At 40.5% G+C, this 19,107-nt stretch overlaps 1 protein-coding gene across 1 annotated transcript; it reads right to left on the bottom strand.

Moving 5' to 3' along the window:
* Positions 1–5,944: 5,944 nt before the first annotated feature.
* LOC139753554 (uncharacterized) lies at positions 5,945–17,113 on the bottom strand. The gene is made up of 13 exons (XM_071670204.1): positions 16,947–17,113; positions 15,475–15,518; positions 14,406–14,518; positions 13,896–14,011; positions 13,173–13,285; positions 12,647–12,762; positions 11,957–12,250; positions 10,392–10,653; positions 9,280–9,373; positions 8,497–8,680; positions 7,404–7,546; positions 6,861–6,990; positions 5,945–6,233 (listed from the first exon to the last, which is right to left on the bottom strand). The coding sequence occupies exons 1-13, from the start codon at positions 16,983–16,985 to the stop codon at positions 6,172–6,174; spliced, it is 1,710 nt and encodes a 569-aa protein (XP_071526305.1). The 5' UTR covers positions 16,986–17,113; the 3' UTR covers positions 5,945–6,171.
* Between the last annotated feature and the right edge of the window lie 1,994 nt (positions 17,114–19,107).

The raw sequence follows: 19,107 nt of genomic DNA, 5'->3' as shown, positions 1-19,107 counted from the left end.
CATACACATCGAAGTCTTTTTCATTCAGTCTAGTAGATTCATTCAGTGTGGCTTTCTTAGAACCCCCGTCGTTTTCTCTCTATAACGAAATTGGAGAAAATTACCAGCCACCCTATCCATATTCCAGATCTACCAACCACCCTATCCATATTCCAGGTCATCACAACACCTGACTTGATACTCTGGGTTTAATATTCCCTCCTTCAACCTTCTGATCAGAGGCACATAATTTCGCCCTAGACAGATTCACGGCGTCACAATCATGTGAAACATCTCTTTACTCACCGTCATACACCCTACTGTAGCTGTCCCCCTTCTAAAAGCTCTTTGACTGACTACATCCCAGAGTAACTGTCCCCTTCTAAAAGCTCTTTGACTGGCTACATCCCAGTGTAACTGTCCGCTTTCTAAAAGCTCTTTGACTGGCTACATCCCAGTGTAACTGTCCGCTTTCTAAAAGCTCTTTGACTGGCTACATCCCACTGTAACTGTCCCCTTTCTAAAAGCTCTTTGACTGGCTACATCCCACTGTAACTGTCCCCTTTCTAAAAGCTCTTTGATTGGCTTAACTATAAATCTATTCTTCATTTCCTTTTGGGGAGAATGTTACCGTCTCTCTTCGGGTGGTGTTTCTGTTTCTTCTGGGCGTATTGTAGATGGTTATTGTGGTGGGGAATGGAGACGTATCCTTCCTTTAACTAGCATACAGCTCTTCTCTCGTCGTGAAATCATTGCAGATATGTTCTTCCTGAGGGGAAGGTGCTCTCTTGTCAAAAAGGTTTTGCTCATCCTTCGTCTTTCAGTGAAAAGTCGTTGGGCAAATGCACGTCAAAAAGAAAAAAAAAAACGTTTGTCCTACAACATTTCTTTCCCTTTTCTATTCGACGATGCTATGTTTGTCTTTCCTTTTGACGGAAGAGGTATTTTCGGTTCTCTTTTTTTCAGCTGGTTGACTCACTTTTCCCCAAGGCTATCACTGTACCTGTGACCCTCTCTATAATCTCTTCACCTACGGTTCCTCAAGCACAGCTCTCTAGAGACAGGCAAGAGAACATCCCTCACAGTCTTGCCCCATCTACACCTCGTCTGGTAACGGTTAACTTCCAACCTTGCGTCCATTCTTGCTCATCTATTTCGTTCCAATCTAAAAACCAGATTTCATCCTTCAACTGTATCTAAAGCTAAATGTACTTACCTACGTTGTATTCCTTCGTTGTATATTTCACCGAACCTTCCATCAGAATGCCCAGGTTCGTAAGGAATTAACTCTAGTTCCCAATCCATTTTACCAGAGAAAATGTTAAGTTCTCTGTGGTTTGCACAATTATCTCTTCCTTCTGATAGCAGTAGTATGCTCACTGAGATGCTGGTCAAGAAAATTTTCCTGTTCATCCTCCAAGAATGTGTCCCTCCATGATCTCCTTCACCATAGGAATCGAATCCTCCTAACCCTTCAGTCTCTCTGTCTATAATCTACATCTCCCATTATCAGTAATCACCCTGATTGTTCCTTCATTGCTACTATTGCACATTTTGTTCTGGATCATTAGAATTTACCTGGAGATTATCTGATATCAACATCAGTATGTTCTTATCCGTAGTTACTCTTCACATTATGTTTTGTCGTAATGGGACACCAACAACGATACTCTGAAACTAAAGGATCCGTCTTATGAGGTAGCTCAGTCGTTCTTCCTCCTTCGTCGTCTCTTTCCCTCTGGTCGGAGAAGGTGAGGTGCTCTCTTTTCGTCACCATCATTTCCACATCCTCAACAATATCGGGTGTTTTTTTTTTTTCCCCTTATACGATCCTTGAACTCCAGCTATTTACCATTCTCTTCTAACTCCATCAGCATTTGTGGATGTTACTTCCAGACTTTGTGCGTTCTAAAGTAATAAACGAGAGAAATGGAATGTATAGAGGATAAGAAAAAAAAAAGGAGAAACTTTGAGATTCAGTTAACGACAGTGATACTTTGCCTGTTTTTGCATCATTACCCACGGATGTCCGATGATTTAAGTCAAATATTCCTGCGAAATTAGTTGAAAAGTTATTCGTTTGAGCATGAAATTCTAATGATACCGTGAATATGAAATTGTTGAAGCTTGAGTAATTTTCTGAAAGCGTGCAAATTATGGGCATGATATGAAAATCATAAGAGACACGTCAATGTGTAGCTCATGCTACACCATGGGTTAAAGTGTTGCTATATTTAGCAATCACTTCACCAAACCTGTAGGTGTTGAAAAGTATTAGGTGACTTTTTGATATATGCTACAAATGTTGATTATATATATATATATATATATATATATATATATATATATATATATATATATATATATATATATATATATATATATATATATATATATATATCCCTGGAGATAGGGGAGAAAGAATACTTCCCACGTATTCCCTGCGTGTCGTAGAAGGCGACTAAAAGGGAAGGGAGCGGGGGGCTTGAAATCCTCCCATCTCGGTTTTTTTTTAATTTTCCAAAAGAAGGGACAGAGATGGGGCCAGGTGAGGATATTCCCTCAAAGGGCCAGCCCTCTGTTCTTAACGCAACCTCGCTAATGCGGGAGATGGCGAATAGTATGAAAGAAAAAAAAGATATATATATATATATATATATATATATATATATATATATATATATATATATATATATATATATATATATATATATATATATATATATATATATATATATATATATATATATATATATATATATATATATATATATATATATATATATATATATATATATATATATTATGTGCGTATATGTGCATGTATGCACTCTGTCTCATTCACATCTTTCTTTCTCCTTCATATTCAGGCCCCGATCGCTCGAAATCCTTTTCACTCCATCCCTCCATTTCCATTTTTGTCTCTCAGTTTTCCTTGTTCCCGCCATTTCTGACACATATATCCTCTCTTTCAACCTTTCGTCACTCATTCTCTCCATATGTTCAAATAATTCCAGCACACTCTCTTCTGCTCTCTCAACCACATTCTTTTTATTACCACACCTTTCTCTTACCCTTTCATTACCTACTCGATCAAACCAGCTCACACCACATACAGTCCTTAAACAATTCAGTGCTAGCATGTCCACCCTCTTCTGCACACTCTTCAAACCCATGTTTGCACTCCGAGATAACGTTCTCCCTTTCCGTACATTCTTCATTGCTCCTGGTACCTTCGGCCCTTTTCCTACTTTGTGATTCACATTCGCTTCCTTGGCTCCATTCCCTGCCATGTTCATTCCTAGACATCACTTACTCCAATTTTTCTACATTTAAACTCACGTCCCAACTATTCTATCCCTTACCCATGCAAAACCTTATGACCTTGCTTTTATTCAAATTCACTTTCAACTTTTTCCTTTCACACACACCCCTCCAATCTCAGTCATCAGCTTCTGCTGTTCTCACTCGAATCTACCATTACTGTTGTAGCATTAGCAAACTATAACTGACTCACTTTCCAGGCCCTTTCATCCCCACAGACTACATACTCGCCCCTCTCTCCACGACTCTTGCATTTACCTCCTTCACCATCCCATCCGTAAACAAACTGAACAACCATGGTGACATCGCACATCCCTGCTGTAGACCAACCTTCACTTGCAACCATTCAGTATCCTCTCTTCCTACTCGTACAGATGCCTTATACCCTTGATAGAACTTCTCATTGCTTTACTCAGCTTTTCTCCCTCGCCATGCATTCTTAAGACCTTCCACAGCGCATCTCTAGCAACCTAATGATATGCCTTCTCCAGATCCATAAATAACACATCCAAATCCATCTGTTTTACTAAATATCTTCTCACACACATTTTTCTAAATCAGACCCCTGATTCACACATCCTCTACCACTTCTGAAACCATACTGCACCTCCCCAATTTGATTTGCCGTTCTGTACATGACTTCATCCTCTCAATCATTACCCTTCCGTACAACTTGCCAGGTACACTCGTCAAACTTATATCTCTGTAGTTTGAAGACTCATCGTTATCTCCCTTGCCTTTATACACTGGTACTATACACGCATTCCACCAGTCCTCAGGCACTTCCCAGTGATCCATATATACTTTGAAAATCCCTACCCATCAAACCCCAGGGGAGGATGAACATCTGGGGTGACTGTAGAACGACTACCGTAACCAAGACTCGAACCTATGCGCTCGACCCCCGGGCGGCCCGTGAATGCGTCATGGTCAGTAAAGCTAACCGCTACACTCGGAGATCCTCAATCACATCGTAGGATCCTTTTATCACCAGATATATTGTTGAGTTTAACCTCATAAGAAATATAGAGAGACTTGTAACATGATTTTACCGATGGAATGTAGACTGGGTAATTCTATCATGGGTGAAATTCGTATACAGTGCCGTTACAAGGAGCTGTCATTCTGTTACCAGTCATGCACATGGTCCCGTGCATGATCTATAAAGGAATAGGAAGCCCTGTGAACTCTGTTGTCAGCCTGTCAGAGGGTTAACCTGAAGATCATTCACCGAGCTGAAATATAGGAATAAAGTGCTCTAGCGGTTTCAAATGTTTTCTCTCACCTTTATTCACTTATCTATTTTGAATTTTACCAAATGGCGTCCGAGCTTCGTCTCTTCGATGTATATCAACTGACTGTTATATTTCTCTCTTGTGTCTCCCCTGATGATGTGATTATTACACGAAAGTGCACTTGGGAACTTTTCGTGTTTCATTTTCCCCGTGGACTCATAGGAAAATATATATATATATATATATATATATATATATATATATATATATATATATATATATATATATATATATATATATATATATATATATATATATATGATCAAAGGTCTTATTGTGTGGAGATACGTATGCGCTCTGTGTTGGGGGAATAAAGGGTAATTGAGTAGTAAGCGTTCGGTGTCTCGATTAGGCAGTTGTATCCTGGGCATAAACGACCTCCGAATACGTTGAAACGATGTTTATTGTGTCGCGGGGAATGGGTGATGTTCAGAGCGTAGGTAGGAAAGAGTGAATCGTGTTTGTCTAGGGAGTGTGGCTTTTGATGTGTGTGTATCTGATATGGTAGAGTTGAAACTAAGTTAGGGAGCTAGTTGCTTATCGCTGGTCGGGCAGTTGAAGCGCGTACAGTATGGTTTGCGTTACATATGCTGGGGGTAAGGCAAATCTCTGAGTAGAGGTTGCTGAAATGTGAGGTAGGAGGTTAGCTTTCCATCTTTACTGGATGGTTGGTTGTTAGTTATGGAATGTTTTGGTTGGAATGATTTTGGTGTTGTATAGATATGATTACCAAGCATGTTGAGGTGGCGCTATTGGGAGAATCTACGTCTTATCGTGTAGTTGCTGGGTGTTTGTGGTAACCAGGTAGTTATCAATAGTTCTAAATGCCCTATGTAGTTTGCGGATTTGTTCTATTTGCTTTGAGTTGGTGGGGGGCCAGGGAGGTGAGGCGTAGTTTAGAGTGGAGCGGATGAGTTGTTTGTAGAGGATGTTGTGTAGTTCTTTTTCTTGTCCAGATCTGGTCTCAGTTAAAGATGTGAAGGCATTTAGTTTGTATGTTGCTTTTGTGTTAATGTTATCGATGAAGGGAGTGAATGTGTGTTGTATATAATGCCTGTAAAATGGTTGGTGCTTTGCACAGTGGACGTATTCCCTGCGTGTCGTAAAAGGCGACTAAAAGCGGAGGGAGTGGGGGGCCTGGAAATCCTCCCCTCCCGTTTTTAATTTTCCAAAAGAAGGAACAGAGAAGGGGGCCCAAGTGAGGATATTTCCTGTAAGGCTCAGTCCTCTGTTCTTAACGCTACCTCGCTACCGCGGGAAATGGCGAATATGTATGATAAACCAGTAGATTGATAAATGAAATACGTATACTTAGGCCAGTGTTCAGTCATGTAATACACAGAAGATAATCGTGCAAGTCATCTTTATTTAGTATTTTTTAAATATGCAATACAAAATGATTTCCGTGAGGTGAACACAAGAAGTAAAACAACCAAAATAATCATGAGCTTTCCTAGCCAATCTTTGAATCATCGGCAGGGGAAGGCGCTAATCTTTGGCAGTGAAACGTTCTCCTCACGCTGACGAGGTCCTTTAACGTGTGGCACAGCCCTGGATGACGCTGCTCTCATACTTACATGGACGGAGGACAGAAGATCGACCCTACGGTTATCTCTGCGATCCAGTCCAAGTACCCTGCGGAGAAGCAAACATGATCAGTGAGGATATTGCTATGCTTTCGTAAGTGTTACAGTTGATTGTATCAATAATAATGTCCTTAAAAGGTATTATATATATATATATATATATATATATATATATATATATATATATATATATATATATATATATATATATATATATATATTCCTATGAGTCCACGGGGAAAATGAATCACGATAAGTTCCCAAGTGCACTTTCGTGTAATAATCACATCATACACACACACACACACACATATATATATATATATATATATATATATATATATATATATATATATATATATATATATATATATATATATATATATATATATATATATATATATATATATATGTATATGTATATATCATCGGTGACGATGATATGCGTGTGTGTGTGTGTGTGTGTGTGTGTGTGTGTGTGTGTGTGTGTGTGTGTGTGTGTGTGTGTGTGTGAGTGTGTGTGTCTATTTAGTACTGAGGGCTCTGGTTCATGGAGACCTAACACATTAAATGGCACTTTCCAAAACGTGTTTGTCAGTGGTATCACAAGATTTATTTTATATCTGTCTTTGAGAAATGATAAATGACACACATTGAAAACACATGTATGACTTACTGGTAACTCTGGTGTAGACACCGGGGTAGTTGGGGCGGGCGCAACCAGTACCCCAGGACACTACGCCAATCTGGACCATAAAGGCCTCGCTGACGTCGCCAGCTGTGACCAAAGGTCCACCAGAATCTCCCTGCAAGGGACAGGACGTATCAATATGACATGAAAGGTCGACCCCGTTCGTTATCAGTGGCTAAGCGACCGCTGAACTTTCGAGCAACACGTGTGAAGAATATTCCATAAATATCGGACTACTGTCTATTGGGATACGACAGGTTCTTTTTTAAAAACTACAGCAACACGCGTCTCTCGATCTATCGTCAACATAGGGGCTGCTGTCTTTGGCAGTAACCATTGGGTCACTGTGACACACAAATATATCGATGTCTATACCATGATACTGAGGCAGTATACTGTCCCATATGAGAGAGAGAGAGAGAGAGAGAGAGAGAGAGAGAGAGAGAGAGAGAGAGAGAGAGAGAGAGATAGAGAGAGAGCGAAATGAACACCAGGGACGTATGAGGAGGACGACATGTATGTATGTACCTGGCAGGAGTCCTTGCCGCCTTCACTCACGCCAGCACAGATCATGTTAGAAGTTATGGCACTGGTCCCGTACTTGTCCTTGCACTTGCCGTTCGTCATTGTCATCACCGTCACCTCCCGCAACTGATTTGGCTGCAGACCACCTGCCACAGTCAATACAGATATCATTAGCATCACTCTCTTCTTTAGATGAGGAAGGCAGACTTACAATTGCCTTACTGGTATGCAGTGTGAGTGTGTTAGCTTCCTTACTGGCATATAACATACCCAGCGAAATAATGGTGGCTGGAAAATACATACAATACGAATATCTATGAATATGAATAACGTAGGCTGGAAAAATAGGTTCAATGTGAATGTATATGAATATGATATTCAACGTACTGGCAATATTTAGCTTTGAGAGATGCTTTCTTCCTCGATCGATTCATGATGTATTTGAGGGAGAAACTGAATCTGTATATAACGTGAGAGGATGATGGAGAGGCAGATCACATACTATGACAATTCATAAAGAAAGTGAGAATATACCAACCGAAAGATGATGAACTGCTTGCCCAGGAATGACGTAAGGAAAGGATAATCTAAGCGTTACTTGGAACATTAGAAAGGTTCAAGATATTAACGATTTACATGAGAATAGCCAGAGCTGCACTTAACCTGAGGAGATTCTGGCTTTTGACGAGCATGAGAAGGGAATCACCAATTACTGACATAAGAAGACCCCTAACTGGTCTATGACCTGAGGAGAATCTGACCTAGGACTAAGACGAGAGATTGATCCATGACTAGCCTGCAGAGGTGTTGGTATATGACTTTTGTAAGGAATGACTTCCCATGTGACTAAGATGAGCATTGGCTGACACATGATTGATCTAAAGTGAAGTTTGCTGGCTGCTGACCTGAAAGGCACTTTGACCTCTTGTTAACTTTAGGGAAAGACTTGACCTATGATGACCTAGTGAAGTGAAAACACATTACTGGTTAGATGATCCGCTAACTGTCGCTCATCTGAGGAAAAAGGTGATTAATGATTAAGTAGAAGAGATGTTGACATATGTTTGACCTGACGATAAGTTGAATAATGACTGACCTTCTGTAAGAGTGCCCCAGCCAGTGACTGTGGCCTCAATGTTTTTGTAATTTTCGGCTGAATCCGTCGGTAGGCAGACGGGGGCGATCAAATTGTTGCTGGGAAAAACGATGGGATTCACCACCTTCAGCAGTGCGATGTCATTGTTGAAGGTCCCGCTGTCGTACTTATTGTGCACAATCACCTAGGGAAAGGATGTCCAATCAGTCTCCTAAGAATCATTGGACCCAAGGTGGCAGTTGTATAAGGCAGTTTTGGGTGTTTTCAACAGTAGAGCAACATGTGTATTCATGGCAACCTTGGTTTACTAATGAGAGTTAGGGTGCAGGTGTGCGTGTGATGTATGGCTATCACCTTAAGAGCTGCCATGTGTATATTACAAGTTCAGGGACCGAAGACATGGAGGCACAGGTATATAAGACGACCTTTGGAATAAGTCATGTAAGGGAGGGGGTATGACTGACAATGTTAGAGGAGACTACAGGGGAATGATTTTCTTTTCAGTGTTTTGATGCCATCCTAAGTCACTGTGACATCTGCTTCTTCTGGGGTGAACATGTTTCAAAAAAAAAAAACATTTGACCAAAGCCAGGGAGCGATATCACCTCTGCGCTATCAAGGTTATAGAAAGTGTACTTATCATTGTAGATCATCATCAACACACCGAAGAGACGACACTCGATAGATTAACCCATGTTCCTCCCTCCTCCTCGACTGGGTGAATTCACCTCCAGTGGACGGAATCTTGCACTTAGATATAATGAAATCAACTCCGGCATTTACCTCCTCGATGTCGAGGAAATCCGTAACGGGGGTCTCAGATAAGACGTGCCACTTGTGGTCACCGATCAGTGCCAAAAAGTCGCCGGGGCCCAAGCTGAAAATTGACAAAGGATGATACTTGATGACCTGTGGAACTTCCTCATCTCTAAAACCAAAGTAACTAAAAACAAGAATTTTCTGCATTTTTTAAGGCTCGTACGCATGCTTGTGGCGAACACATCCCATCTCAAGAAGTAGAAGAGTATTATTGTATAATTTTGCTAAAGAACCTTTACGTTAAAGATTATGAAAATTAAGGACATCCGAAATTTAGCCAGACAAAACAATGCAGTGTTTCTGTAAGTCCAAGACCAAGAAGTGAATGATTGAGGAATGCTAGAGAGGACAACACAAAGCAAGACTTTTACAGGGTCTAGGTGTGGGTGTGACTCAGTGCACAAGGGGTGACATTCAAATGAAGGATGTGGTCTAATGTTCTATTTTGATCTTTGAACCCCTGAGGTAAAAAAAAAAAATACATTACCAGCGGGATGGACTGCATCACAGATTATGACAACAGAGGCTGGAGAAGATGCCAACTATGACTGTAATAATGTTTGGAGTTTCACTGAAACTGAAATGCTGGAGTTAAAAAGGCGTTCATCACCATATGGTATAAAGTTGAGTGTAAAGTTGTGACGAGGTAAGGAGAAGACTAACACGGAAGAATTTGGCTTAAAAGATAAGATTTTCTACAAATCTATCCATTATCCATTCTCTTAGACATTAATAATCGTTTATCTCTTCTCCGTTTCCTTCTCCCAGTCATCACTGTTTTCTTTGCTGAGGGAGAGAGAGAGAGAGAGAGAGAGAGAGAGAGAGAGAGAGAGAGAGAGAGAGAGAGAGAGAGAGAGAGAGAGAGAGAGAGAGAGAGAGAGAGAGAGAGAGAGAGAGAGAGAGAGAGAGAGAGAGAGAATTGATGATGGGAGGTTTTAGGGTAGTGATCACACACTTATAAGGGAGCTTCCTGGTGAGGCGTGTCGACAGTTAAGGGACGAGAGGCCTAGTGACTAAGAAAGAAAGAAAGAAAGAAAGAAAGAAAGAAAGAAAGAAACCCCAAGCCTATGACTCACTCTTCAACACAGTGGGCAGCGGTCATGATCCACTTGCTGTTGATGATGGAAGCTCCGCAGAACGGCGCAGTGCCGGGAGCAGACACCAGACCTACATGCCACGGGTACTCGTGCACCTCTGTCTTCACTCCGCCAACAATGCGTGTCGCCCGGTTCACCTTCCCACACTCTGTAAAGCACACACACACCACATTTATGTCATCATTTAGTACAAACGTCAGATAGAAAGAAAAAAAGAGAAAAAAAAGAGCCCATATACTCACTTGATGAATTCAGTTGTTATGCCAGCAGAAACATAACATGAGCCAGGAATATTGTCTACAGTTAAGGAAGAGTATAATGATTTATGGGATTATATTGTGATCATTTTTTTTTTATCTGTTTGAGCTACGTGAAATATATTTCTATATCTCATATCCTTCTGATGACACATCTTTCCCTAGTATTTGCATTATGTTATTTATTCTGTATTTGGATTATGTTATTTATTTTGTATTTGGATTATGCTATTTATTTTGTATTTGGATTATGTTATTTATTCTGTATTTTGATTATGTTATTTATTTTGTATTTGGATTATGCTATCTATTTTGTATTTGGATTATGTTATTTATTTTGTATTTGGATTATGTTATTTATTTTGTATTTGGATTATGCTATCTATTTTGTATTTGGATTATGCTATTTATTTTGTATTTGGATTATGTTATTTATTTTGTATTTGGATTATGCTATTTATTTTGTATTTGGATTATGTTATTTATTTTGTATTTGGATTATGCTATCTATTTTGAATTTGGATTATGTTATTTATTTTGTACTTGGATTATGTTATTTATTTTGTATTTGGATTATGCTATTTATTTTGTATTTGGATTATGTTATTTATTTTGTATTTGGAATATGCTATCTATTTTGTATTTGGATTATGTTATTTATTTTGTATTTGGATTATGTTATTTATTTTGTATTTGGATTATGCTATCTATTTTGTATTTGGATTATGCTATTTATTTTGTATTTGGATTATGTTATTTGAGGCAGCTACAACACAAGACTAAGCCACAACATGAGTCATCCCACCAAAACAACCCAGAGGTTGGAACACCCAAGACTGCACCAACCAGAGGACTGGTGCAGTCTTGGGTGTTCCAACCTCTGGGTTGTTTTTGGATTATGCTATTTATTTTGTATTTGGATTATGTTATTTATTTTGTATTTGGATTATGTTATTTATTTTGTATTTGGATTATGTTATTAATTTTGTATTTGGATTATGTTATCTATTTTGTATTTGGATTATGCTATTTATTTTGTATTTGGATTATGTTATTTATTTTGTATTTGGATTATGCTATTTATTTTGTATTTGGATTATGTTATTTATTTTGTATTTGGGTTATATTATTTATTTTATTTGGATTATGCTATTTATCATTCTGTATTTGGATGATGTTATCTATCGTTATGATGTTTGAGTTTTCTGTTTTGGTTTTGTTTTCTCTCTCTTTTCTTCCTAAACTAATAAAACCATAAAAGTTCAGTGGCGTTTTATCAGTACTTACCGCAGTGGCCGGTCGGGCTGGTGGTAGTAGGAGGAATGGTAGTCGGGGCTGGAGTAGTCGGGGCTGGGGTAGTCGGGGCTGGGGTTGTCGGAGGAACCGTGGGAGGAACGGTACAAGGAGCAGCCGTAGTACCTGCAGGAAGCGTACTCGAAGTAGGTGGGTTGGTACAAGGAGGATTGGTCGGAGGTGGTGGAGGTGGGGTAGTCGTAGGTGGTGGAGGCGGGGTAGTCGTAGGTGGAACCGTAGTTGTAGGCGGAGGAGTTGTAGGAATCGTAGGTGTGGTAGTCGGGATACCTGAAACAAACAACAGTTGATCTCATACACACAATTCTCAAAAATAAATAAAAAATGTTTAGATGTCTGCAAGAAGATGCATCATTTCGTCATAGAATGAATTCCCTCGTTGCAAGGAACCCGTGCAAGGCTATTCATTCAGATTTGTAAACACTCCTTCAGCTTTCATCACGTCAAACTACGCAAAGTGATTTCAGAAAAAAAAAAAACATGAAAGGTAGAAATGGCGTTTTATACAATGCATCGATAACGTCGTAATTCCAGCAGTCAGGTGAATGTAACAATAGAAAGGGTATGAGCCTTAAAAGCAATCGTGTCTGGTCATGATCGGTAAAGTATTCAGTTAATGGACAACACGACGCAGGTGGTGGTGGACTGTGTACAAGAGCAACTCACTTGTGACGGTCACTTTGCACTTGAAGCCAATGTCCCTCTTCTTCTTGTCTGTTTGGAACTTGATTGTCAGTTCATCAGTCGTGCCAGTCTGCGTGATGAAAGTCTTTCCGCAGAACCTAAGATAAAGCACCAGCTATGTTAGGCACCAGCTATGTTAGGGCACAATGCACTGTTAAGAGTATGTGTGTTGTCTGCCCCGCCTGTATTACGAACTGCTGCCTTGCCAGACTTTAAGTTTCAACAGAGATGTCTCAATATGTCTTATCATTTGTCTAGATTAGAATCTTCCATATTCAAATTACAGCATGGAGCAGGGAAAAGTAAGAATCTTATTCTTCGAATCATTAAAGTCTCCAGGTACACATATCGCTACCGTTACATTGTGCTGACCCATAAGTGTCTATAACTGCTGTCATTACTGGGTTCACCAGTTACCCATCACCCGCCCCCTCTTCCCCTAGGAAGTACACTGCACTGAGCTACACAAGAAAAACAAGAAATGTTACCTTCCTCCATAAGACATTACCTGTTCTTCTCTCCATCTTTGAACTTGATCCTAAGGAAGTCTAATTCACACTCAGGACTCTTCTTGAGCTTGAAGACTGGGCACTCAACGGTAAATACAGCCTCTGGGTTAGCCTGAGAGAGAGACCACATCATTCTCTCTTTGATATATATCTTTAGAGGAAATTGTTTGTCGTTCAAGAGGACATGATTTTCTGATATTCTAGGACTGGTCGAAGATGCTCTTAAGTACATTAAATCATCAATATAATCAAATTTCTGAAAATGATTATTCCGTTTTCAAATGCTTTATAGAGTGATAACTTGCTAGGCTAGTGGTTCCAACCCTGGGTTTCATGGAACCCACCAACAAAAAGACACGTGAAGCCTATTCAGAGTTACGTTAAATACATTTCGAGGAACAAAAGGCAGTATTTAACCAACTGGGTTATTTCGTTTATTCAGAACACTTCTGTGGCACATAAGGTTTTGTCCAAGCTACATTATTCAGGCAGGATTTAGCAGTATGGAAATAGAGAGATTTTATAAAAGAGAAAATAATAGTGTCGTCATTTAAGGTAGGGTTATGTTCTGCCTTACACTGAGGCCTTAGAGGGAGGGAGTGACGTAGCTAAACAACGCTAGGAGCCACTTCCCTCGACGTTACAGCAGTGAAGCCCATGGTATTAAGAGTTAGTTAGTTTGTAACGTACGTAATCCAGAGTTTAAATCTCGAGACACTTACTATGAAGTTCCTGATGCATTTCTCCTTATTAGGGTACTTCTCCTTTGGGAAACCTTCCGATTTGATGATAAAGACGTCGCCGGGAGCCACATTGTACGAAGTGCACTCCGTCGCTTCTGTAATGTAGTTGAAAAAGTAATTTTTGTTTTTGTTTTTGTTTTTTATGACAAGGTTTGACGAATGCTAAAGATGCTACTACAATAGACTTGAGATGGGGAGAGAGATCTTGGCATGAAAAAGATTAGGACATTTCAAGATCATGCAGAAGTGGAGGTGGGAGAATTCGATGTGAGGACTCACTCACTGAGTATAAATCTTTGTGAAGATGATTGGTTAAGATCAAGCAAGACTGATGATGTGTTTCCTTGCAGACAACATAACTTTTATGATTATAACCAAACTGAACGACATTTACAAGTTAATATTGGAATGTTATTATTGTCCCTGCAAGGTAAGGTCCAGAACAGAATACTAGGATATACAGGAAAAACTTCACCATAAAAATCTCACCTTCCTTTCTTTCAGTATAAGCATCTGGATCACCGTCTTTGGGTTGAATATGGATGTCGTATCCCTTGGGTTCAACATAGATCTGCGAGCGATTAGGAACTAACTCGAAGGCCCTGTAATGACCGGGAATAGTGTAGTTACGTACATGATTGCCAGGTGCATGACTGATCCGTTCGTGAAGGCGAGTTTTCCTCTCCCTCCACAAAAGAAAATATGAATATCTTGAAGAGACTTGATAACGTCTGTTGAATATATATATATATATATATATATATATATATATATATATATATATATATATATATATATATATATATATATATATGTAATCCTAAAGTAGTTTATGTTCATTGATACAGTTATAATCCGTAGTTTCTTTACCTCCCTTCCTTGCCTGGGGAGGCCTGGCTGGATGAGATAATTCGAAGCCAGGGTTTAAGAAATGTCTAAAAGAACGGACATTATGCTACTTCACTAGTTTGGCCGTCGCTCTCGATGACGATGGATCGCACACACACACACACACACACACCTCAACACAGTGTCCCTATACCAAACACATGAGCGTAGCTCTTTCTGGAACCTTGGCTTCGACTTCCTCCTTCGTTATAGGGGTGAGGAAATAATGGATTGTGGCTGCACGTACCGTCATCACATTGCATGAAGGTGGCGGGCGACAGACCTCCGACTTCGGCTTCTGAGCGGATTTCACTAATACGTGGGGACAGTTCCTTATATACCTTTTTTTCTGTCAATGAACTTTGATCTATTTCACCTGTGCTATTATAACATCTTTACTCTTCGTACATTACTTCTTCTGTAGGTAGTGTGCTCAACTGATGTGTGTGTGTGTGTGTGTGTGTGTGTGTGTGTGTGAAACCTGGAAAAGCTAAATAAGGACAGTAAATGACCTGACTGTGTGTCGGTAGTCATAACCTCAGGTGACGCAAGGAAGGAAGCAGACCCCTGCTGCTTATCCTGCTCCTGGGGTAAAGTGAGGCGGCGCCTTAGAATCAGCAGAAGACTTACCTTTTGTTCACGAAATATAGATAAAGTCATCGCGACTAACCTGTCCACGTTGATGACTTTGGCCTCGCTGCTGCTCCACACACACTGGAAGGATGACATAAAACTGTTAGGGTTTAACGTATATAAGACGCCATGTTGTACGATAAAACTGTGTTATACTGCAGGCACGACACTGTTACCTACACTCCACAGAGACCAATCGATTAGAAAGTGTATCATAGAGGATGTCTCATACTGAGCCACAGGTCATCAGGAAAAGGTTATATAGAGTCAGTCTCGCTGTATAGATATAGCATGGAGTCTAGTCCCTGCTGTTTATAGTACACCTGACTGTTGAAACATCGTGTCGGGTCAGTTCCAGGGGAGTGGACGTCTTAGGACACTGAAGAGGTGTCAGGATCAGATCCCATATAGTGTATGTGGATGATGATGTTGTCCTTTTTCTTACACCCCACCGTGCACTTCGAGTCCAGAGGATTATATAGATATTGTTAATACGTTAATCTGTAACAGTGATGCACACAAACGCACACACACTCCACTATTCTGTTGTGGTGTGAGATTTCATCCATTCCAGGTGTTTGTATATGACAATATGACAATATTTGTGGAAGTTCATCATCATCATCGACACTACCTCGCCAGATTACGCCACTGTTCTCGTGCAACGACAGGTATTTCCCGGTTTGCCAAAATGTATCAGTGTCTGGCCAGTGACAGTGGATTAGGAGGAGAACCTTGGGGAGAGAATCACCTACTTTCTCGATCTCCCACCTGCCTCCGACCATCGAAGTGATATAGGTCATACCTCATCCCACCTATTCCTCATCCCATCGATCTAACACCACGCATCTCCTTCACAAAATAATCAGTATTCCTCCCAGACTCTTGAAAAAAGAAACTTACTCAAAGGTTATCTTGTATATCATTATAATATTTGAAGTACAGAAGTCTATATAAAAAAAATGAAAAGATAACTATATATTTCATTTAGAAATTCTTAGTTGTATAAAGTCATGCGCCTCACTTCCTCTTTCAACAAACGAAAAACCAAGACTTTCCAAAATGCTGAAAAAGGATATCATAATCCTACGTAATGAAACTTCGTTAATCCTTCGCTCAACAGCGATGCAAGACATGAGCATGAAATGAATCCCTTACTGGTGGAGGTGCTGCATGAGGCATGTGACACGTCAGGTTACAAGTGGAGAAGGACAACGAAACCTAAATATAGAAAGGAGAGTCACTCAACCAGCCAGGTCATCGAGGGGAACCTGATCGAGGTCTCTTTCTAGTCCTGACCTAAACCATTCTCAGCTCACGTTGGTTTTAATCCTGGTTGCTGCTCATTCTACAGACAGCAACCAGCACCAAGGTTAGTGTATGGTAAGGGGTCACCAACACAAAACTTTATACATAGTGAGAGCCATCAATACCAAGCTTAATACATAGGGAAGGCCATCAGTACTAAACCTAGTACATGGTGGGAGCTTACCACCTCTCTGGTCTTACCAGTATGGAGACAGCCAACGCTAGCACAGCGAGGTGCATCTTGGATGACCTAGGGTGAGGAGACGTGGCTGACGTCTGTCTGGTGGGCGGTTGCTGGAACTGGTGCTGGCTCGGGCGAGTGGTGCCACAGGGAGCCACTGACGCTGGATCTGGCTGGGGCGTCTCTGTGCCGGGTTACGTCGACCCTCGGGTTTTATAAAGGGCAAGATGACAGGTGTTCATGTCGTCACAAGTGACACGTGATTGACAACTGTCATGATCCTAACTATCTATCCATTCTATCTATCTATCTCTCTCTCTGTCTCTCTCTGTCTCTCAGTGTCTCTACTTACATATCTATTTATCTATTTATCTATTATCAGTTTCCTATCTACTAACACAATCAAATTTTGTCAGGAAATAATTTCGCTCTAGTCGGAACTTAGATTTCGTAAATACATATATATATATATATATATATATATATATATATATATATATATATATATATATATATATATATATATATATATATATTTGATATGGATTTCTTAAGGAAGTTTTTGCCACACTTATTACAAAGATAAAACACTCTACGTGTTTCTAACGGCACATAATAGTATATGACTTACCTTATGGCTGTACGCACATCAAAGAATGCATTCTTAAACGAAATTCTCCAGTCTTGTGGGATCATTCTACCCTGGAGCGATTTATTGGAAATCTAGGTTAAACGTTCCGGCAATATGGGCCTGGCCCATATCCTAGCGGTTAGCATTCCTGCCTCGCGTACAGGGGTCCCGGGTTCGATCCTGGCTGTTGGAGGTTTGTATGTTCTAAGAAGGTGTCCGTTCTGACCTCTAGGTAGAGAAGATGGACTTCGACAAAGTACATAAGTCTAGCGGATTCATTCTCTACACTTGGGGTAGTTTACCAGTTGATTCTTGGATGATCAAAATCCCCCCAAAAGAATGATTGAGTCTTTATCCAGTATTTCCCATTGTAGGACTCGTACATGACAGTGTCAGTATCTGCTGGCTGACTGATGCGTCTATAAACAACGTGTATGTAAAGTCTGGAAAGCTTCTTGTGCTCATCTGAACACACAAGTGTTCAACAGGAGCAGATGATGTAGTCTGAATTTCGATGGGGTTTAGGTAAGATTTTACATATAGTGTAGTTCCTCTTCCTCGACCGTCTTTGTCCCTCACGACTAATATGTAATCTGGTAGACTGTCCTCACTAGCCTGGTAGACTGTCCTCACCAATCTGGTAGACTGTCCTCACTAATCTGGTAGACTGTCCTCACTAATCTGGTAGACTGTCCTCACTAGCCTGGTAGACTGTCCTCACTAATCTGGTCGACTGTCCTTACTAATCTGGTAGACTGTCCTTACTAGTCTGGTAGACTGTCCTCACTAATCTGGTAGACTGTCCTCACTAGCCTGGTAGACTGTCCTCACTAATCTGGTAGACTGTCCTCACTAATCTGGTCGACTGTCCTCACTAATCTGGTAGACTGTCCTCACTAGCCTGGTAGACTGTCCTCACTAATCTGGTCGACTGTCCTTACTAATCTGGTAGACTGTCCTTACTAGTCTGGTAGACTGTCCTCACTAATCTGGTAGACTGTCCTCACTAGCCTGGTAGACTGTCCTCACTAATCTGGTAGACTGTCCTCACTAATCTGGTAGACTGTCCTCACTAATCTGGTCGACTGTCCTTACTAATCTGGTAGACTGTCCTCACTAGCCTGGTAGACTGTCCTCACTAATCTGGTCGACTGTCCTTACTAATCTGGTAGACTGTCCTCACTAGCCTGGTAGACTGTCCTCACTAATCTGGTTGACTGTCCTTACTAATCTGGTAGACTGTCCTCACTAGCCTGGTAGACTGTCCTCACTAGCCTGGTAGACTGTCCTCACTAATCTGGTAGACTGTCCTCACTAATCTGGTCGACTGTCCTTACTAATCTGGTAGACTGTCCTCACTAATCTGGTAGACTGTCCTCACTAATCTGGTCGACTGTCCTTACTAGTCTGGTAGACTGTCCTCACAAATCTGGTAGACTGTCCTCACCAATCTGGTAGATTATCCTCACTAATCTGGTAGACTGTCCTCACTAGCCTGGTAGACTGTCCTCACTAATCTGGTCGACTGTCCTTACTAATCTGGTAGACTG

The sequence above is a fragment of the Panulirus ornatus genome, chromosome 14 (genome assembly GCF_036320965.1).
Source record: "Panulirus ornatus isolate Po-2019 chromosome 14, ASM3632096v1, whole genome shotgun sequence".
Taxonomy (NCBI): Eukaryota; Metazoa; Arthropoda; class Malacostraca; order Decapoda; family Palinuridae; genus Panulirus; species Panulirus ornatus.
This window is presented reverse-complemented; position numbering and strand designations above follow the sequence as displayed.